Source organism: Cladophialophora immunda, assembly GCF_000835495.1.
Source record: "Cladophialophora immunda strain CBS 83496 unplaced genomic scaffold supercont1.4, whole genome shotgun sequence".
Taxonomy (NCBI): Eukaryota; Fungi; Ascomycota; class Eurotiomycetes; order Chaetothyriales; family Herpotrichiellaceae; genus Cladophialophora; species Cladophialophora immunda.
In genome coordinates, this window is record NW_015622544.1 from 1,110,828 (window position 1) to 1,130,900 (window position 20,073).

Sequence of the window (20,073 nt, forward strand, 5' to 3'; positions counted from 1 at the left end):
TAGAACGGACACTACTACATGACAGGTCAGTCCCCATACTGTAATCCTGTGTTATTTCTTTCTGGCTATCTGCTCTTACTGCTCGTCTCATCGCTCAAATATCGATCGACTCTTTCCTGCTAAAAACAAGTAGCTCAATCACGATTCGTTTCGTTTTGACCATGGAAAAATCTGCGGTCTCGCGATTCGTAAAGTTCAAAAACCCAAGCTCTTTCAGTCACGTACCATCCGCCCAAGTGTCGACACATGGTATGCTTCCAAAACCGACTCTGATCCCGAACCAGACGGGCCATGTCGGGTGCCGTCGTCATAGTCCAGTTAGATCGGAAAGAAAAATGAAATGTTGGGGTATTCCAGGCCCAGTCCTGCTCCAAATCCCTGCAGTTGGCAGAGCCCACCGTCGCTCATACCACTTCGCCCCCATCCGAGTTTGCGCCATGACGCCTGTACAAGCCCCTGCGGGCATATCCATACCGTTCGATTCATCGCCCAGGTGAGAAAGAACAAAACACAAAAGCCCTTATTGCCAACCCGTAGATTCCAATGCCTTCCTTTGTATCGGGTCCATTTAACCAGGGGAAGGTATCGAGCACGCACAAGCTTGCGTTTCGTATGGTGCTGATCAATGCTGTTTCGAGGTTGCATGCTGCAGCTCCATAGAGTCCAGAAAGTCATGTGCACAGAAGGAGAAAAGGTACAATGTCATCAAAATCCGGTCATTAGTGTGATGTCGAGAACCTCGATGGTAACCGGCCATCATTCATAGCGACAACCTCTCCTGAGATCTTTTTTAAACTGGATGTGTGTGGTTTCATAACAGGATCAAGTAGTTGCTCGGTGCAATACCCGTTTCGCCATTTTCTTTCTTGGCCTGCCACCACCGGCCGCTTACATCAGACACTTCTAGAATCTCGTGTTTGCTGAAGCTGATCTCATTCGCGTCATCTGGGTTCGCCTCATAACTGTAAATGGCTTTGGCGCGGTACGGGTACTCCGTGGGTGGGCTGACTTCTTGAGCTGGAGCGGGGGTGCTGCTGGTGTTGACAGCGGGTTGTGCAGAGGCTCGGGCCGCCGCTCCTGCAGGTCCGCCTGGGTATCCCGAAACAGGAGAAGAGGTCTCAAAGCCGCTTAGCTGCGCAGATGTGTACATTTGAGGAGGCTGAGCAGAAGCGGTCGTCTGTGGGCGATCATAAACATTGGTCATGCTTTGCGGAGGCCCACGGAAAGATTGGCGTTCTTTGTGCAGGGCAAACTGATCAATGAACTCGCGATGGGCCGCGGCCGGGGTGGAACCGAAGTAGAAAATCCAGATGATCTGGACAAAGTCAGCCGACAATGGAAGACAAAGGCACTGGTAGGGGGAGTCATTGACGTACCGCAACCATGGAGAGCAGAATGTGGCCAGCAGCAGCGGCTTCCATGGCGCCCTGTGGTTGATAGACGAGCGAATTCACTGCAGATGTTGTCATGACGAGCCCAGCCGCGAGGTATCCAACAATCTACACGTCGTTAGGCGTATTGAATCTAGAGTAGTCGGGGGTCCATACCGCGAGACTGTATGTGCTTGTGGAGTTCGTAGCAAAAACTATTGTAATGCCGACAATGCAGCACAGCATGTAGGCAACCGTCCACCAGGCATATTTGGGGAAGGGGTCTTGAATATTGGCGATGATGGACGCGATGAACGCGATCAACCACGCAAGCTGACAATGGAATCAGCATGATAATCTGGCACAACTTGCACGAGTCTCTTACCAAACCAATGGAGATGGTAGCCAAAGCAAAGGGATCGCCAACAATATAGCCGAAATCAATTCGACCTCCTCTTCGAGCTTCCAACATGTTGTTTTTCTTTAACGAGGGAGAGTGTAGTGATCCGTATGAGGGCATGAAGGGTCAGCAAACGGCAGCGGCGTTTCTCGTTAAGGGGATGCCAGCGCGATCAAGTCGACGCGCACAAAATAGTCGAGGGAGTGGCCAATAGAGGGCAGACTGCGAGTGAGGTCGAAAGTCCAGGCGCAGGCTGGGTTGAGGATTGATCCGAGCACAGGAGGGCTGTGCACTTGAGATCGCGTGCGTGCGGAATGTTGTATGTCTCTCGACACTCGTTGGGTCTGCAATGGCGTGTGTCGGATGGAGGAACAATCGAAAGCCAGAGAGGCAAACAACCACAGTCGCCGATCAATCGACAGAAGGTGGGAGGCGAATATCTTGTGACTGGAGGCTAAGAAAAGAATAACAGACGAGTGGATAGCAGGTTCCTAAGGGCCTCTGTCGGCAAAGGGGTAGGGTAACGATCGACAAAGAATGAAATAATGTGAGAAAGGAATAAAAGGTGTTTGAGAAGAAGTTTCGGGGACGATCGAAAGTTGTTGCCTGAACGAGTGTGGGTGGTAAAGGATGGTCGAGGACGCAGATAGGTGGATGTTTTGGTGGTCGAAGAGATGGTCGTGGTGGTTTGAGGAGTGAGGAATCGAGTTCAGGAGGAAGAAGCAGAGAGGCTCCCACCAGGGTTCCCAGAGCCAGCAGCCAGCCAATTCCCCCCCTCCCTTTCCCTCTTGGGGGCGCCCTTCTGCGGCAAGTCGCCTATACCGTATGGGGACCGTTAAACCCAACGCGAGCCAGGCACGCCCATTTTCCCCCCCATTTAAGACTCAGGAGCCCTGCAACTTGCAACACGTTTCACTTGCGGTTAAAACCCACCCTGCCCCGAATCTCCACCCCTGCGCCGATCGAACCAGATTCAATCTCTGGCCTTTCTGCCTCGACATTTACAAATTTTCTCCTTGCAAAATCGAATCCTGCACTGGCTCCTCCTTATCATCCCTGCTCCGTGGCGTCTGGGACTGGCATGCCCCGACCTTCTGAGTGCCTCGATTTGCTCAATTGCACAGGGTGCTAATAGACGCCACTTTTCTAGCCTCAACCTCCTCGTTCGGCTCTGGATCAATGGCACGTCGCAGCCGGTTGGCCACTTTTACATCGCCCGGGTCGCACACGCCACGCGCTCCATGCAAGCGCTTTGTGGCACGCAACCTCTCAATTTGGCCCAAGATTGAATAATCTCTGCTAAGTATTATCGGCCGCTTTACAATTCTTTCGTGGCTCGCTCGCTTGATGGACGGACGCTATTGCTAATGATCCTGTTGGACCAGCTCTGACACAATGTCCCACGCCTTCCGCTCTGCAGAACCATGGCTTGCCAGGCCTTGAGACTCGGGTGTCCTCCTTTCCGCTCGCATCTTTGTCGAAATGAAACTGGGTCCTTGGTGCCTGACCCGCCGACCTGGGCGATTGGACGAGACATGCCTCTTCCCCTGACAGCCGCTGATCCATCGTTCTCGACCAATCCCAATGTCTCCACAAGAGTGGTCCTGGCACCGCCACATGCACGCTCCCGCAATTCCCATGGTGCAATTATTCGAGAGCGAGAGAGGCCTGTAAGTGATCCTTCAGCCACACCCGGAGGTGGCAGCAATGTTGCACAGTTGCGTTTCTCGCTCCAGGAAGATGGCGAAGCCACCCGTCCGGAAACACAACGGATAGAAAGACTCGCGTCGAGAATGGGTGCTCATACGGACGTCCTCCCGTCGATCTTTGCGGGGAAAATTAGTCGTCGACCACCAACTTGGGTCGACGAACACGTAACGGCTGTCATGCCATCGTCAAAGCGTCGAACACCCAGCGGCGAACCTTGTCCTTGCGACATCTTGCCTGCAAAATCCTGCTCTTGAATGTCACATAGATGTCAGATGACTGGAAGATGACCAGTCTGGCAACACCTGATTCGGATTCAAGGATTGCCGACGCAGGCACCGGGAATTACAGTGCTCGGACTGATGGCGCCTGTTCCATCTTTTGTCATCCTTCACAAATAGCCCTGCTGTTCCTTTGCGCGTCGCTCCCAACGGATAATATTCCTCTCCACCTCAGCAGTTCGCCTCTCCCAATCTTCCCACATGTCTCCCATTCCGACCACTCCAATCTTCACCCACCATTCTAGGCATCTAGCACTGCGCTCTCGCAACTCTCGAACTTCTTCTTGGATTTGATCCTCTTCTTGCCGGAGCTTTTCAAGTCTAGGCGCTAGTGATACCAGCTTCGAACTTTGATCTGCGGGCGGGATTTGCAGAGTCTGTAGGGAGGACAGTCTGGATGCGGTCTCGGGATATAAGGTGGCATGGGAGAGGACAACCGAGGCCAGCGTGCTGATGTCCTCCGACTTGGGGGTTGCAGTGGCCGTCACAGCAAATAAATCAGGATATAGTGATGCTTGGAGCCCTGGTCAGCAGTGGTCGCGACCTTGCATTCCCTCACCTACATAGCCGCTCAATATCCCGTACAACAGACCCAGGTGTACCCGTGAGCTTCTTTAGCTTTGCCATTGCTGCCTCGAGAGCATCCAATCTGGCCCACAATGTCTCGCTGCCAGAAGTCGGTGTTGTGGTCGGAGGAGGAACCCCATCATCATTACTGGCGCCGCTGAGGAGAAACTCCAATCGATGGAGACGGGTTCCCAGTAGGGCTAGCGTGCCACGGGCTGCGGTCTCTGGGTCTTGGACCTCAGTTGCCATCTGGAAGGAGTTGCCGAATGGATATGATCTTGCGATCTGTCGCGCTGGAAGACAACAGCATTGCTGGAACTGCAACAACATCGGTCCCTACGGCTCATCCTGGGGACAAACTAAACAAACTAGACCAACAGCACGAACAATAATGGCGCAAACACAGCAAACAGGCTTGGCAGGCTTGGCAGCTGCATCCCGCATGTGCCACCCACCTGCTTTTCAGCTTCCACTGTCACCTGCATCTCCCATCGGCTGCTCGTATCCTCGCACCTCTTACTCGCTGAACCCCACTCCCATCATTGCCAGCATGTTACCCTGAATGGTGATAATGTACGGAGTAAAACTCGACCAGTCGATCCATGCAGCCTGGCGCATGACTGTCTCACAGCAGAATTCATTCTGTCTCGAACGCTGTCTTGGGTGGCTGGGAGTTCAGACCACCCAGCAAGCTTCTCACTCCATCCACCTCTCCACACCTAGTCCTTTCTCACCACCCTGATTTGTTCCTCCAGCGCCATCCACCTCCGCTAAAGCTAGTTCTCGCATCACCTTTTCCACTCAGGTGGCAGGAAACCTCCTCTCGAGCTGCTCTACCAATAACAATAGCGAACTATCCCTTGCGGCAGCCCACTGCGGTCGATGGCCCTGCGTACTGCACGTAAGGGCTCAGCCGAACTCCGATACCAAGGCAAGAATGCACTTCAATGAGGATAGCTGAAGCGATCGTGGCGCCGACCGTCGAACTGCATATGCTTGATATGAACCCACTGATTCACTGTACGGCACCACGAGGTGCCAAGGACAAGTTCGTCGTTCAATAGCCATCGGAACTTTATCGTCGGTCTGATGAGACCGCCCCAGTGACCATGGAACTTCCAAGCAAATCCTTGTTAAGGCTAACCAATCACCGCCCTTGAACTCTTGAAGGTGGCAGCCATGCTCCCCAGCCGTCTATATTTCACCTCGCCTCCATGCTGTTGTTCATGTCGAACCTGTTTTGCATCCCGTCCGCACGCTACAGCCGGGCCAGCCGGTATCTGCACCCTCAGGACTTGGTAGCTCTTCTGCAGTCTCTGTCTTTCCCATCAATTCGACTTCCCAGCAATCCGTTTCGCTTTCTCACACTTCCTTCTTGCTTTTAACTCAGTGGACAGCCGCCCTTCTCGATGTGATGACTGACCGTCGAGTTCAAGGTTGTACCACATGTACTATGGCACCACCGGATCCAAATCGCTGGACGTTCACAGACTATGTGTGCTTTCTGCGAAGTCATGGGTTTCATAATCTTGCCGGCCTCGACGAATTTCTCCAATGGGGTCTCGAGGCTAGCCGAATGCCGACAATGCAACGACCTCAGCGGGCAACAGCCATCCTCCTAGAATTTGGAACGTCAAGTTTCAGAACGTCCGACCTTACAGACACATCGAAACTCAGAGTGTTGTTAAAGGAATGGACCAGAAGATCCCCCGAGACGCCGCCTACATCGCCGGCGTCTGGTTCTCAAGGACGGGGCGCTCAAGGGCGGATTATTATGGTCAACAATGCCAACCCGGAGATGGTTGACACCCTTGGAAGTCTTCTCAACATTGAGCCGGCATTTTTCGCCTCACATATTAGTGATTCTGCCACCGGCGGTGCTGGGGACGGCCATACAGGTTCTCCACTGGCGTCGCAAAATCTAAAGCACCAGAAGAACTTCTTTACGATTGAATATCCTTGTACGTTCATGACCACAAATTGTGGGAAGGATGTCGACATCGAGAAGCTCTACTGCAAGGGAAACTATCACCGACGAGTGGAAGTTTGTTCGAAACATGGAAGACAGAAAGTCGCCGTAGCTCGTCGGAAAATTTCGTTCTACATGAAGAAGACTCTCGATCCCTGGATATGTAAGTCTTGAACCCCTGTCTGTTTGTTGTGAAATTCTTCCTTATGTATCCAACGGAATTGCTAGAAACCTGCTAACTATTTCTCAGGTGTCGTGCTTGTTGACCCACCGATCTCCTTCTTCACACTTGGAGCAGAACCGTATGGAGCATACTCCCCGAGCCAGCGTCTGGAAGTCACCGGCTACCAGGGAGGCTATCTCGACTTCCTCGAACAAAAACCACCTTCCAGTAGGACTGACCACGACTATCGTGCATGTGGTGCGAGGCCGATGTGTCCAAACCCATTCGACGATCTCTGCCGGCACTGGCAGATCATGGCCCGAGACGGCCTTCTCAATCCAACCGAGAACAACCTGGTCAACATTATGCGGCCAGTATTTCAGATCGCAGCCAGCGAATGCACCAATTTCTTCGATTACATTCGGTCTACACTAGAAAACCAACTCATCTCCACCTCCCTCACAGTCGACCCAACCAAGACAAAGAGGATCCTAGACAAAGTCATTTCCCTCGACTCGATGCTCAGCAGGTACAAACCCATCCTGACGCGGATCAAGTCCTACCTCTCTTCCGACTCGGACCTGAACGAGGATTATCGAAGCCTCTTGATCGATCTGCACCACTACAGAGCGGAATGCGACTCGAAAATGCAGCACATCCTCGCCGTTTCTCAATGCCAAGATACTTCCTCCCTCCGCTCGATTGAGTCCGAATCCCAGCGTCAAGCAGACTACTCACGTTATCTGACCATCATTGCCCTCATCTACGCACCCTTTGCGCTGTCATGCGCGATATTCAGCTTACCGCACGATTTTGCCCCTGGAGCACATTATTTTTACGGGCTTTTGCCCGCGACTGCAGGGGTAGCGATCGTGTTTTTGTTGCTGGTGTTGCCAGAGGCGAGGGATCCCTTGCCGAGTATTAAGGCGGCATTTTGCGGCAAGCTCACCAAGAAGAGGTTGCTCGCCAAACCGAGTAGTCGGGGTTCAAGGGCGGGCGGGCTCAATGAGAAGTTGGATATGGATGAGGTGTAATTGCGGGCAGATTACACTGATGGTTATGGAGGGATACCCTCTCCAAAGTCCAGATGCTTTTGCGGCAGGAGGCAGCGCCTTATGCTTTGCCTGGTGCGCCGAAGGGAACAGAACCCAAAGCTACAAGACTCGTGTCTTGCAACGATTGACGGCATAAAGCATCGCAAATGGCGCTTCAACCTTGTGCGTCAGAGCCATCGCGAGCGAGACCACACAATGCCAGGCGTTCATGAGAATCACGACTTCAAAATATCTGTTCTGTGTTTCATGGAGCATTGCGTCCACTTCACGTCTGCCAACACAAATCAGACACCTCCGAGGCTACGCAGAATCTACACCACTACCTCAGTGGGTGGGCGGGGCGTATGTGCGAAAGTTTAAGTGTTCTTCCGTGAAGAAAGGATGCCTCAAATGCCAATGTCTTGAGCAGGACAGGAGAAGAGAGGGGAACGGTCCAAAAAATGCGAAGCCCTGCACGAGTGACAGAGCGCATGGGTCTACATCGTCCTACTCTTCTACCGATTCCAGGAGTGTCCTGCCTGCGAGCATGTGGGTTCTACGTCCTGTTTATCGAACATCGTCCTAACGCTGCTGTGGAGGTCCTCACGGTGCTGGTTGTGGCGGTGGTCGCGATGCTTTCTGGAGATCTAGCTCCCTTCGCTTCTACTATCATATACCCATAACATACCATCGGTCTGTAGCTAGCGAGCTGATACGCAGTGTATTCATGCTACACGCACTGTTATAATGAACGAAATGTAATGCAATGGAATGTAATGCCAATGAAACGAACCAGGGGGAAAGAAGAGACTCCAAAAACTGAAGTAACTTATTTTGATCCGATTCAAGGCCGACCCTACATCTACAGACTGATCTGTCTCCCTTTTCATGATAACGACTTCTGTCGAGGAGCCAGCGAGGGTCGAGGGTCGACTCGAGCATTATTACGCGGCATTCCATTCCCCTCTAGACTTGTTCTGGTGAGAGGGGGTTGACAATAGAATGTACACACGGACCAACCAAGACAGAATATTGATATGTTTATATTATACAAGAATATATGGCACGATCTCGCGACGACTGATGACGATGTACAGTGCGGCACAGGGTTTTGCAACGCTGGCCAGCATAAGCCTAACGACCTCATGAAGCAGCAAAGGTACATAGCCGCCGAAAGGCTCGGTCGATGCCTGTTGCCATGCGAGAGATACACCGTACACCCGTGGAGACCAGCAGGAGAGGCGCAAAGAGTTGTGACCAGGAGCGTCGGGGCGAGGCACGCAGCTCGACGTCAACCTCAGTTTGGCTAGGGATTGCCTCATCGCACTTCCAGCAATCACTTCTCAGCACACAAGAATGTGCGTTCTCCGATCGTTCTCTGACCGCTTGTAGAGAGACACAATCTGGGTCTGGATCTGCCTCTCGGATGGTATTCTGCTTCTTCGCCAGACTTACACCTCCACTTTGGTAGGGATCTTGACTTGGCCCTTCTTTCTCTCCTGGCTCGGCACACCATATCTTTGGCCCACTGCGCCTTTCCCAGATCCCCGTCCATCCAGCCCGGTCCCTTGCCTGGTACTCTGCACCTCTGTGACCACAAGCTGCCACCTTCCCACGTCGATTCTCGTCCTTTTGCTTTCCTCCTCCTGCTGCAGCTTGGCTTTCACAGCCCGACGTCTCTCCTCGTCTCTGGCTAAGCGCTCACGATGGCGCGCACGTCTCTCGAGCGGTGTGAGTGCCCGATCCATTTTGTCCTTTTCAAACGCAATCAAGTGCGGGTGAGGAATGCGCGAGTCTGCTGGTTTCAATACTGTGCGCGTGTGGCCCGGTCTGCCAATAATCTCGGCTTTCGAATCCTGCCATGCTTCATGGACTCCGTCATTTATGGCGTGCTCCTGCTCGTCAGGGAGTCGTGGTGCTCCACTAAATACTCTTCCTGCATCGGTACGGTTGAACGCGCGTGACTCAGAGGTTGGGTAAAAAATTTGTGGGAAGGTGAGCGGATGCTGTTCTAGATCATTTATGGATTCATGAGGTTCGTGGGGCAAGCGCGTTGTAGGGTTGAGGGTCGTAAGAGGCACCATGCCGTGAATGGCGCGAGCATACGGGATAGCGAGGGATTTGCCCTGGAAAGAAATGGAAGATGCAGTGTCAGCTTTGGTCGTCGAAGGACGAAAACAAGTGAGTAGCGTGCTGCGTTTGTCCCCTTCCGATTCAGAGAGTTGTAATTTGTTTTTGAAATCACCATGCTTGGGAGTCTGGAAGACTAATCGATTTGGTTGTTCATCACAGGAAGGTCGTCGCGAAGAGTACGTGAAGGCCAAAAAAATATGTGCTTACCTCTGTCCTCATTCTCCTTTCAACCTCCACCAGCCTCACCACGGCAGCCACTCTCCTCATATCCACGCCCATTTCCGTCGAGACCTGCCTGACCGACTTCCCCTGCCGTTGTACTCTTTCCCAGATCTCATTCCTGAGATCCTCGGACAGAATACTCTGGCTCACAAACTGCTTGTTCCAGGGAAACGGCCGCAGATCGTCCAGGGTCTCCTTGGGGAGCTTGTACTCCTCTTCATGTTCCGTGGCAGCTGCTTCGAGAGCTTCTTCATCTGCCGTCATGGCATCTTCGGCATTCTTTTCTTTCGCAGACCCCCCCGATGGTTCCTGGCCTCTACCGCGAATGAGGTTTCCTCTCCTGTCGTAGGCGGACAAGTAGTTGGTCGATCCTGGAAGCGGGTGGCGGAAGTTCTCTCCGGGTCCTCGAAGCCATAGCCAGAACTGCTCACGGAGCTTAGTCTGAGAGAGCGAAGGGGTGGAGGAGAAGGCTCGCTGGAAGCATGATTTGCAATGGGTGTGGATTGTGGGTGTCGTAGTTAAGGTAAGAGAGACCGCGGAAGGAGATAATCGGGGAGGCATGTTTAGTGCAGATTGCGCGGGTTAGCTGCACTATGGAACTGGTAAAGAGACCATCGAGGTGGCCAAAGCGCGACTGGAAAGACAATGGGATATTTTTACAGAGAAAAGCGATTCGTAGATTTACTGTTGATCCCAAGAACTAAGTGTAGACATGGTCGAAAATGTATGAAAATTAGGAGCCAGCTTTGGATTGGCTCCGGCAAACCTGCCTCTCTAGTTAACCACCTGCACGAGGTCCCCCTGGCCTCGTGCCTCCCAGCAATTCAAAGAGAAGACCTTGTTGGTCGAACGAAACACTGCAGGCCCGATGGCCTTCTTGTCGTCGAGGATGAGAGCAACGTCGAGGTCAAGGTGACCAGTCGCTAATTTAAGTTGGCAGGAAAACTTAAGGCGGACGAGACGCGAGTTACTTAAGGATTTCATGTTTGTCCTGTTAAGTAATGATACATATATTGTTAACTTCTATGCTCTAATTTTGATCTCGTTCCTCATGAAAAGACTGATGGTCGCATGCTTGCTTCATCAAACATAGATCAGAATGCCACCACAAAGGGTATCTGTCTTATAGACGCAAAAAGGAAAGCTCGCTTGAACGCTGCAAAAATAAAGACTGCACAAATAGACACCAGGTAGCACATGATGTAAGACGAGTAAAGACCCAGGAATGACGATCATGACAACAAGACGTTCGTCCCTTGGAAGGTTGCGGTGCCAGACCACATACCTCTCACCAAAGGCAGGTTCACGTTATTGATCGTCGTGTTCGTCGAGGCTGCAAGGGACTCGGCCTCCTTCTTGATTGTAGGGTCGTTGTTGATGGTCATATGACCATGGAAGAGGATCAGATTGCCGCCCTTGACAATGTCCATACCGCCTGGTCCGGTAAGGTCAGCATCACTGGTAACCAGCAATGGGCGGCTTGATTTAGTGTAAGGTCCCCAGACATTCGTCGCAGTAGCGTAGGAGACGTCGTATTTGGGCGTCGTAAAGCAATTGCTGCTGAAGAACAGGAAGTAGATCCCTTCGTCGGAACGATGGAGCGACGGCGCCTCGATCAATGGTCCGTCAAATTCGTCGCGGTCCAGGATCTCCACGGCGTCTCCGACAAGAGTGATGCCATCAGGGCCGACTTCCTGGAGCATTAGGGGTGTTGGGACGATGGGCGCAACGGTATTGCCACAGGAGCCGCCGTGGCCAATGGAGTTTCCGTCGACTTTGTAAACGACATAGCGTTTATTGGTGGATTCATCGAGGAAGCCGTCGGGGTCAATAGCTCCACCGAGCGCATTGACGTCCGGGCAAGCGAAAGGAGTGTCAAGTGGGACATAGGGTCCCAGAACATTCTGAGAAGTCGCTGCACCTACACAGTGATGTGCAGGAGACCAGGCGACATTATCGGCGTAGTAGAGAACAAATGATCCATCGTCCTGGCAAAAGTATTAGTCATGAAATTCTGAATGGTGCGTGCCACACTACTTACCAGTTGGACCACATCTGGCGCCCAGACGCCAGCGCCTGTCTCCCATGCCCCTAAAGTAGGAAGAGCGTCATGGTGATCTAGCAGTGTCCAGGTCTGGTTGTCGGTCGAGGTGGCCACCTGAACATGGACCAAGTCCGGTCCAAGGGCTCGATTATTGGTCGCAAAAGCATAGGACACGCCATCAACATAGATGACAGCTGGATCGGGGAAGTTGGATGAGATATGGGGTCCCAGGATAGAGGCAAAAGGACTTGAATCAGGACTTGACAATAAAGTTGACGAGGATGACTGTGGCAACGGGTCCGGTGATCGTATAACAGTACCACGAGGGGTCAAGGGCCCCAGGCTGGAGACGGCCGTGGAGGCCAAGAGGTACGTCGGAATGGCGACCATGATGCCGAGCAAAATCTGAGTTTGTAACGAAAGTGAAAAGAAATGATTGTCTTTGATCTCGCAACGAAGATCTGAAGAAGGAGACGGTGGAAAAGTTGAAAGAATCGACTGTTTCTCTGAATGAATGTGAGAAGCTGGTTCACCTCCCTGATGGGGGCGCCTGGAATGAGCGGCGAGCAAAGGCTCTTTTTCTGGAATGCGGTATTGAGTCGCCATGGTGTCAGAGGGTAATGGGCAGTGATAATATAGTCCAGAGCAAGGGGTTTGGATCTGAGGTGGTTTGCGTCGCGCCAACTGCGAGGCTCCGTCCCTCGGCTGGCTGGCGCAGGGAGTTCAGGGGGTGGATCGTTTGAACCTTCAGAGGGGCACAACGGGCGTTTGGCGCACGGCAAGTGTGCTAGGCGAGCAGTGAGCCGTGGTGTAGGTGATACTTTTGGCAGATTTGGTACCGTGGTATCGTGGGGGTGTGCCTGCGTTTCCAAATGTACCTGTACACCGTTTCAGTCAGCGTTCAAAACGGCAAAAAGTGACAATGCGATGCGATGGAAAAAAAGTGAGCCGCGGCCACAATCACCCATAGTGCACTGTTGCCAAGTAGGGCGCAGATGACCCGAAGAAACAAAAGTAGCTCGCGCTTAGCATGCTTGCGGAATGGTACGGGGCTATTTTGGAGCATCAGCTGTGACATGAGTGGCCAGCAGCCAGTCTGAGGTCATGTTTCGGGTGTCGTTGTGGAAGTATCATTCGTGGGATGTCTGCGCGAGTTGTAACGGCACAGCCCCTCAGAAAGTGGGTGTTTGGGCGGTCACGTGGATACGCTCACAGTTCGTGCAATTAAGCTTTTTCATGCCAAGTCTCTCGCTTACACATCCTTATTCGGTAATATCAACCCCCCTTGCCCCCTTCCCCCCTTTCGCTTCCCCCTCAGCCTCAACCAACTGGTACACCGACTCCCGAGACCTCAGCTTCACATGTCAGGACGGTGGTATCGGCTTCCGCAAAAGCAACCATGGTTGTTCCATGGCCTACCTAGTAACAGGCACTTTGGCGCCATGCCCCGCTATTGATTCTATCTCCCGTTGCGCGGTTGCGACTTGTCTCAGGCCAAAAAGCGCCTCCGATATCATTCCCTATAATGTGTCCTGTTGTCTTGCGTGGGTCGACCTGTGGACTACGTCACTGTTCGTCCAAGCTGTGAGAGACGCCATCACAGTTTGGCTCCGAGACTTTCAAAACTGTACCATGTCCAAAGTGCTCTTGTCAGCTGAGGGGTTCCGAGTTGTTCTGGTTGGCGAACCTGGGACAGCTGTCTCCGTCATGCCGCAGAAAGCAATAGGACAATCTGCATGTTCACCGACCTGATCCCTTTTACAAGACCCTTGCACAGCGCTGAGTAACTCATCCCAAGTGTTGTAACATCTGCAACCTCCGGGACTGGTGAGGCCGAATCCACGGCCGAATACCTCATGCAGCAGCAATCTCCTTCTGCACCCACTTTTCGAGACCGCCTTTGGCGATAATCTCTTGCACATTCGGAGGCAGCTCTCCGACCTTTTCGGTCCACCTTTTACCGCCGGCACCTTCCGTCACTTCGATCTGAGATTTCTTCACATCCCAGACTAATGTCCATCCGGTGCGACGTGACAATTGCTTTTCTTGTGGCTGTGTCACAGCCGGCGGAGGTGAGTCGAGACTTTGTTGATTTTCTTTATTGCCCACCGGCTCTGTGACTTGAGTGGATGGTCGGGGCGTGTGCGAGTCCGAGAATGTCTCACGTAGTCGTTGGATCAGCTTCGGAACCTCAAGTCCCATCAAGCCGTTGTTGATGCTGTTTCGCGAGAAGATGTTTCCAAAGGAGCCGGCAACCACCAAAGGAATTCTTCTGGCCAGGATGGAAGTGGCGGCCTGTTCGCGAGAGCTGCCACATCCGAAGTTGAAGCCGGACACCAAGATATCCCCTGGTCTTGCGATCGAGGAGAACTTGGGGTCATAATTCTCCATGCATACCTCGGCCATCTTCTCAACAGGCACGTTGTCTTGATACGTGTATTTTCCGGGATAGATGCCGTCAGTATTGATGTTGTCTGCATCACAGAAAACAATCTCTCCTTCCACCCTCTCAGGGAAACCAGGATAAACCTCGGTCGAGCCCGCCGTGGCCTCCTCTGCCGGTTTGGCTTCCCCGTACGTCTCCTCCGCCGTTTCGATCATGCTGTCCAGCTGGTTGATAATTTTCTGGAAGGCTTCATCCGCAGTGATCATTCTATCCTCTTCTTTGATACCGTCGCCTTCACCGCGGACGACTCCAGACCAGCCCTCAGGCCTCTCGTACCATCCTGGGCCGCTGATCTTCCCGCTGAGGGCACTGGCTGCGACGACTTCGGGGCTTGCAAGGTATGCTTTGGCTTCGGTGCTGCCCATGCGGCCTTTGAAGTTTCTATTCGTCGCACTGATACCGACTTCGCCTGGTTCCAGCAGGCCGACCCCCAGACCGATACAAGGCCCGCACCCTGCTGGTAAAATAATGGCACCGGCATCGATAAGAGTCTGCCAGTCACCGGCGTCTTCAGCTATTTGTTGCTCGGGTAGCGAAGCAGCCGCAACATAGAACTTCACGCCTTCGGAAACTTTGGGGACTTTCCCGCCATTCTTGGCCGCCTCGTCCTTGAATACCTTTGCCGCTGCAGCGAGGTCAGAAGCCCGCGAATTCGTGCAAGATACCAAATATGCCTTGTCGACTTTGATATTTTGATCCTCCAGCTCGTTCAATGGTGTGGCAACCTTGACGGAATTAGGTCCGGAAACATAAGGAGCAAGTGTGCTGAGGTCCAAATGCAGGTATTTTGCGTACTGGGCGCCTCTGTCTGCCACAGGCTGGTTGCTAAACAGTTCATCCAGTCTGGCATGCGAGAACCGCTCGTTGGCGCCCCGGCCCTCGGATGCATCCAGCGCAGACATGGTGGCCTTTGAACGCAGCCAGCCTTGTAGCAAACCGTCCATTGGGAACAATCCAGATAAGGCGCCCCATTCCGTGGTCATGTTGGCGATCGTTAGCCGAGCGTCAATGGGCAGACTCCGAAGGGTTTCCTCCGATCCTGCAAACTCTATTGCATGATTGAGGACATCGTCTTTATCGAACAATCCACATAGAGCCACGATCACGTCCTTGCCCGTGACGCCTTTGGGCAAGACGCCAGAAAATGTGACCTTGGCCACGGGAGGGATCTGCCACCAAGTACGTCCAGTAGCCCAGATGCTGGCGGCATCTGTCCGTACGACGGGAGTACCAAGGCAACTAATGCCGCCATAGGTATTTGAGTGACTGTCACTAGCGACAACTAGTGTCCCAGGCCATGCGTACCCTTCCTCCACCATGATCTGGTGTCCAATGCCCCGGCCAGCAGGGTAGAAGTCGACGCCCTGCTTTTTGGCAAACTCTTCAATTTGTCGATATTTTGTAAGATTCTTAGTCGATTTGTTCTGCACATCGTGGTCCAAAGTCATCACGACCTGCTTCGGATCCTTCAACTTTGAAGCACCTATCGACATGAACTTCAAGGCCACGGGCCACGAATTATCGTGGGTCATGCAATGGTGGGGCGCGATCGTAACGTAGTCGCCGGACTTCACAAACTTGTCTTTGGGCAAGCCCACCGCATATTGCTGGACGATCTTTTCCGTGAGCGTCTGAGGCACCCTCGGGGTGGTCTTGAGGGACGAGAGGATCGCGGCCGCGTCGGAGTCTTCGAGCTGGGCGTGGAATACATCCTGGGAACGGCGCGTGGTTGTGCGAAAGCCGCGACTCTGTATCAGGTTCATTCGGCCGGACAGAGCGATGGCCCGCGGCGCGCCATTGTTGGTAAAGCGCAAAGAGAACTGCCGCAGAGTTAGTCTGGCTGGTTTTCAAAGCGCAGCTTTCAAAGCACCGACCATCCTGCGCACTCTAGCAAATGTGCCTCCGCACTCCGCAAATGACAAAAGGTCGCACGCAGTGTCTATATTGTTAATAACATCCTCCAATAGCTCCCACGTTGAGAAGGCATCCAAAAGGAACAAGATAGGTGTGTGACAGACGATATGCGCAAAATTGTCCTGACGTGCTTGTTGCGAGTCCTGGTGGAGTTGAAAACCAGCACCGACCCCGGAGAGAAGAAATCTCCAAATTACTACAGTGAGGACCTGATTGGATGGCCTGCACCCGGCAAAACGCCGACGAGGCTGAGCGATATGCCACACCGCAGAACAAGGCCCGAGGTTCGGAGTGGCTTTGGAATTGTACGTACCACCGACCCAAGGCCTTGGATAGGACATTTTATGGTCTATCTTCTGCATTGCAATAACTTGTTGAAACGTGCATGTAGATAAGAGGCTCTTTGCTGATCTCAGCACGCGGAGTGCGACAACACAAGGAGAAGAGGAGCAAATCAGAGGGCGGTGGTGCCACCAATTTGAATCCTGTCACCAACGTATCGTCCATAAATACTGTGGCTATATATTCCGTGCTGTTTAGCCCCTTCCGACATACCTTTGCCGTCTATACCTCCGTCTAGCTTCATCAGCCCTACTGTGGACGCATTTAGAATCGCACTCCGTCGCCCTAAAAGATCGCCCACGTATCAATCACTCAAACGGTGTAGCGGAAGAAGGTAGCGTTATCGCCCTTCTCCCTCTCCGCGGCCTTGTCCTGCTCGGTGTACTGTTCCAAGGGTTTGTACTCACGGTCGCGACGGGCGTTTTCGCGCCGGAGATAAGTGGTCATGAAGACCTGCAGGCACGTGCTTGCACTGAGCATCGCGATCAAGATGGCATGGCCCTTTGTGAATTTGGGAGAGTCGGAGCTGAGATAGATGAACCCAGAAACTGCACCACCGAGGTTGCCTAGTAGCAGGAAATGTCAGAGGCATGTCGAGCTTGCGAGAACTGTTTGTCTCCGAACAGCAAAGGGCAGACTTACCAAAACCCACGTGCATTGCTATACCCACTGCTCTCTTGAGGGAGCCGCCAATGTTATTGCCATTCCAGGCAACACCCTGAGGGACATTGGGATAAATTCCCGCCACGAAGAAAAAGCATCCAGTGTATTTGACGTGAGGGTTCTGGGAAGAAATGAGTAAGATAAGTCCAAGCAATGCTGCGCAGTTGAATCCAATCATAAAGAGTCCGCGGGTCTTGAGCTTGTCGGCGGCATAGCCTCCGGTGATACAGCAGAAGCAGGCCACAATGTAGGGCGGGACCGTCATGAGCTGTGCTGTTTCGTTTGTGTAGCCCAAAGTCTTGACGATTGTTGGCAGGAAGAGGGAAACGGAGTACAAAGGCGTATAGATGCTGGACTGTGGTTAGCAGGAGGAGGTCAACCTGCAATGAATGGCTTACCCGATGGTAATGAACATATGGACCCAGATCTTCCAGTCCTTCAGAGCGTCCCAGCAGTATTTCATGTTGAACTCATCGGCAAGGGAACTGCGGTCACGTTCCAGGCGCCGTGATACTTCGTGTCTTTCCTCCGGGGTAAGGAACTTCGCGGTGGAAGGATAGTCATTCATGGTCCAGAATGCAATGATAGCTGAGGACAAACACTTTAGCTTGCGTCTTCTTCCGTTACCATTAAGCAGCCGCTACTCACCAATGATTAGTGTCAAGAGGCCTTCGAGGATGAAAATCCACGACCATCTGTATTTCTGTAAGTCGTTTATGAATTTCAGCCTGTGTCCCAGTCTACACATACCCGGACTTTCCGCCAACTCCATCCATTTCGATGATTCCACGGGCCAAGAGACCGCCAAAAGCCCCGGCGGCCGTCGCTGCAGAGAAAAAAACAGCCTATTGTTGTTGTCAGAGCTGAGCAACACAGGGAGTCCAGGTCATGAAGTTGGGGTGCTCACCATCCTAAGGCCACATTCATGGCGCTTGTACCACATTGTGATGTAGAAGGTCACTCCGGGAAATAGGCCTCCCTCTGCAATGCCCAAAGCAGCACGAGCAACAAGAAGCCCCGGGAAGTTGTGGACAAGACCCATAAGAGTTGTGCAGACTCCCCAGGCAACCATAATAGAAGGAATCCAAATCGAAGGCCGTGTCCGTTTCATCATAAGATTGGAGAGTGGCTCGACCAGGACGTAGAATGGAAAGAAGATTGCTAGAGCCACCTGAACATATGTGAGCGATGATGACATTGCAAAGAGGGGAGCTGAACGTACATTGTAGTCCAAGCCTGCCATTCCGAGATCCTTCTCAAGGCCAGCCAGTCGGGCGTTTCCAATATTGGTGCGGTCGAGGAAGCTGAGAAGATAGAGAAGCGCCAGGAAAGGTAGAAGCGTCCAATCGATCTTCCTGATCAGCTTCTTGGTTGCTTTAACATCGAACCCCAAGTCCTGAGAGCTTGAGGATGCTGATTCCAACATCTCGATCTTTGTTCCAGCATCTTTACTGTCGAGGCTCTCGACAGGAATCTCAACCTCCGTGACAGCCATCCTGTCTGTTTCTGGATATACCAGGAGATGTCCCGTGGTAAAAGAAATTGCACCGACTATCTGGATCTGTGTAACGGCAAGCACGTGTGAAGGGCCAAACAGCACAAAAGAGATAGGAAGCCACGTAGAATGTTGTAAAATGAGCAGGGTCACAGCAGACAATATATAGATGGCTGGTGCAAGGACTCACCGTTGACGAGGGACACAAGGAGGACGATTGTCCACTTCCCCGTGTGACAGGTCTTGCTCCGCATCGCTCCAGGCTCTCTCCCCAGATCCACTCGTGTCCTCCCAGTCAGTTTCGTCCGTTTTCGCCACGGAAGTCGAAGGAGCTGATCCTCAACATTTTTGACCAGGCTCTGACGCCTTGCTGATTTCGTCTGTTCGGACAAAGGGAGATTCAAGAAGAACCTGTGGGCATATCGGACCCTTGTGCCTAAACTCGTCATCATCCGATACGAATGATGGCGCGGCGGGATCTGCTGTACAGGGGGGGGAATGATGCAGCTGGCGACGTTATAGGACAATCTCTCAGATTCAAGATGCCGCCAGGTACTGCCGAATGATGTTGCCATCCTTGGCACAATTGGGATGGCTCGAGGAGTTCAGGCTGGCTTCGGAACCGATGGATAGGAAGATCTCCCGTAGGCAAATGAGAAGCTGGAGCACCAGTGACACAGTTGGTACAAGCCCCTGAGTTGGTGACACCGGCGTCTGGTGCGGAAATTCCACCGCGTGGACAGATAGATTTATGGCACGATGAGGTCGCTCAGCGTGTATTTTGGCTGTAACTACAGCCACTGTCAGATGATCCGTCAAGGGGAAGGCTGCAGACGGGGGCTGCAAAGATGAAGCCAAGGGCAGAAGACGTTAGCCTTGACGCCTGGGCCAACGTGTGCCATGCGCGGAGCATGTGCTGAATCAGGCTGGCAAGGCGAGAAGACAGCCCACGCCTATCTCGACGAGGAGCAAATGTAACGATAGAGCACCGGGGCCAAGCCATCAAGATCCCTAGCGGCGTGCCAAGCCATCGCGCCAAGAGCGGAATGGATTCTTCCTCCGGCCACGGCCAGTTTCCTTCAGACCGCCATCCAGTAGCCATATGGAACAGCCAGCAGCCAAGCGTTCCCAAGGATCGAACACGACAGTCTAGAACACCTTGATCTCAAAAGAACTTGCCCCCGCGTGCATGGTGAGATGTCGAATTGCTACTCTGGCGTCGCTCTACGTGGCGGGCTCGCTACCCACGCGGAGAGCTCGACTCGTAGCCATTTCCCCGGTCCCCTCCTATCAGTAGCGCCTCGTTAACATCAGCCTTTGACT

The 20,073-nt window shown here is 52.8% G+C and overlaps 7 protein-coding genes across 7 annotated transcripts; 1 reads left to right on the forward strand and 6 right to left on the reverse strand.

Moving 5' to 3' along the window:
• Window positions 1-15: 15 nt before the first annotated feature.
• Window positions 16-2,476, reverse strand: PV07_06783 (high osmolarity signaling protein sho1). Its single transcript, XM_016393798.1, has 4 exons — window positions 1,756-2,476; window positions 1,548-1,703; window positions 1,377-1,499; window positions 16-1,315 (listed from the first exon to the last, which is right to left on the reverse strand). Exons 1-4 carry the CDS (start codon window positions 1,888-1,890, stop codon window positions 812-814), a joined length of 918 nt encoding a protein of 305 aa, XP_016247217.1. The 5' UTR covers window positions 1,891-2,476; the 3' UTR covers window positions 16-811.
• Window positions 2,477-2,907: 431 nt separating this feature from the next.
• PV07_06784 (uncharacterized protein) lies at window positions 2,908-4,736 on the reverse strand. The gene is made up of 2 exons (XM_016393799.1): window positions 4,322-4,736; window positions 2,908-4,272 (listed from the first exon to the last, which is right to left on the reverse strand). Exons 1-2 carry the CDS (start codon window positions 4,653-4,655, stop codon window positions 3,869-3,871), a joined length of 738 nt encoding a protein of 245 aa, XP_016247218.1. The 5' UTR covers window positions 4,656-4,736; the 3' UTR covers window positions 2,908-3,868.
• A 700-nt stretch (window positions 4,737-5,436) lies between these two features.
• Window positions 5,437-8,290, forward strand: PV07_06785 (uncharacterized protein). Its single transcript, XM_016393800.1, has 2 exons — window positions 5,437-6,457; window positions 6,545-8,290. Exons 1-2 carry the CDS (start codon window positions 5,740-5,742, stop codon window positions 7,489-7,491), a joined length of 1,665 nt encoding a protein of 554 aa, XP_016247219.1. The 5' UTR covers window positions 5,437-5,739; the 3' UTR covers window positions 7,492-8,290.
• A 226-nt stretch (window positions 8,291-8,516) lies between these two features.
• On the reverse strand, window positions 8,517-10,551 carry PV07_06786 (uncharacterized protein). Its single transcript, XM_016393801.1, has 2 exons — window positions 9,832-10,551; window positions 8,517-9,617 (listed from the first exon to the last, which is right to left on the reverse strand). The coding sequence occupies exons 1-2, from the start codon at window positions 10,405-10,407 to the stop codon at window positions 8,943-8,945; spliced, it is 1,251 nt and encodes a 416-aa protein (XP_016247220.1). The 5' UTR covers window positions 10,408-10,551; the 3' UTR covers window positions 8,517-8,942.
• A 288-nt stretch (window positions 10,552-10,839) lies between these two features.
• PV07_06787 (uncharacterized protein) lies at window positions 10,840-12,992 on the reverse strand. The gene is made up of 2 exons (XM_016393802.1): window positions 11,888-12,992; window positions 10,840-11,834 (listed from the first exon to the last, which is right to left on the reverse strand). Exons 1-2 carry the CDS (start codon window positions 12,494-12,496, stop codon window positions 11,079-11,081), a joined length of 1,365 nt encoding a protein of 454 aa, XP_016247221.1. The 5' UTR covers window positions 12,497-12,992; the 3' UTR covers window positions 10,840-11,078.
• Window positions 12,993-13,199: 207 nt separating this feature from the next.
• PV07_06788 (homoaconitase, mitochondrial) lies at window positions 13,200-16,384 on the reverse strand. The gene is made up of 2 exons (XM_016393803.1): window positions 16,211-16,384; window positions 13,200-16,156 (listed from the first exon to the last, which is right to left on the reverse strand). Exons 1-2 carry the CDS (start codon window positions 16,211-16,213, stop codon window positions 13,745-13,747), a joined length of 2,415 nt encoding a protein of 804 aa, XP_016247222.1. The 5' UTR covers window positions 16,214-16,384; the 3' UTR covers window positions 13,200-13,744.
• A 201-nt stretch (window positions 16,385-16,585) lies between these two features.
• PV07_06789 (uncharacterized protein) lies at window positions 16,586-19,529 on the reverse strand. The gene is made up of 7 exons (XM_016393804.1): window positions 18,478-19,529; window positions 18,163-18,426; window positions 18,006-18,100; window positions 17,904-17,950; window positions 17,654-17,843; window positions 17,235-17,605; window positions 16,586-17,158 (listed from the first exon to the last, which is right to left on the reverse strand). Exons 1-7 carry the CDS (start codon window positions 18,748-18,750, stop codon window positions 16,905-16,907), a joined length of 1,494 nt encoding a protein of 497 aa, XP_016247223.1. The 5' UTR covers window positions 18,751-19,529; the 3' UTR covers window positions 16,586-16,904.
• Between the last annotated feature and the right edge of the window lie 544 nt (window positions 19,530-20,073).

Coding starts and splice junctions, on each gene's coding strand:
- PV07_06783 (XM_016393798.1), bottom strand. CDS start 1,890: ATGCCCTCATACGGATCACTACACTCTCCCTCGTTAAAGAAAAACAAC. Junction 1,500..1,547: donor CAAGCACATACAGTCTCGCG/GTATGGACCCCC, acceptor AACGACGTGTAG/ATTGTTGGATACCTCGCGGC. Junction 1,316..1,376: donor TTCTGCTCTCCATGGTTGCG/GTACGTCAATGA, acceptor GACTTTGTCCAG/ATCATCTGGATTTTCTACTT.
- PV07_06784 (XM_016393799.1), bottom strand. CDS start 4,655: ATGTTGTTGCAGTTCCAGCAATGCTGTTGTCTTCCAGCGCGACAGATC. Junction 4,273..4,321: donor ACGGGATATTGAGCGGCTAT/GTAGGTGAGGGA, acceptor CAGGGCTCCAAG/CATCACTATATCCTGATTTA.
- PV07_06785 (XM_016393800.1), top strand. CDS start 5,740: ATGACTGACCGTCGAGTTCAAGGTTGTACCACATGTACTATGGCACCA. Junction 6,458..6,544: donor GACTCTCGATCCCTGGATAT/GTAAGTCTTGAA, acceptor ACTATTTCTCAG/GTGTCGTGCTTGTTGACCCA.
- PV07_06786 (XM_016393801.1), bottom strand. CDS start 10,407: ATGCCTCCCCGATTATCTCCTTCCGCGGTCTCTCTTACCTTAACTACG. Junction 9,618..9,831: donor AAAGGAGAATGAGGACAGAG/GTAAGCACATAT, acceptor ATTTCTTTCCAG/GGCAAATCCCTCGCTATCCC.
- PV07_06787 (XM_016393802.1), bottom strand. CDS start 12,496: ATGGCGACTCAATACCGCATTCCAGAAAAAGAGCCTTTGCTCGCCGCT. Junction 11,835..11,887: donor CGCCAGATGTGGTCCAACTG/GTAAGTAGTGTG, acceptor TACTTTTGCCAG/GACGATGGATCATTTGTTCT.
- PV07_06789 (XM_016393804.1), bottom strand. CDS start 18,750: ATGGCTGTCACGGAGGTTGAGATTCCTGTCGAGAGCCTCGACAGTAAA. Junction 17,951..18,005: donor GGAGTTGGCGGAAAGTCCGG/GTATGTGTAGAC, acceptor ACAGAAATACAG/ATGGTCGTGGATTTTCATCC. Junction 17,844..17,903: donor CCTCTTGACACTAATCATTG/GTGAGTAGCGGC, acceptor GTTTGTCCTCAG/CTATCATTGCATTCTGGACC.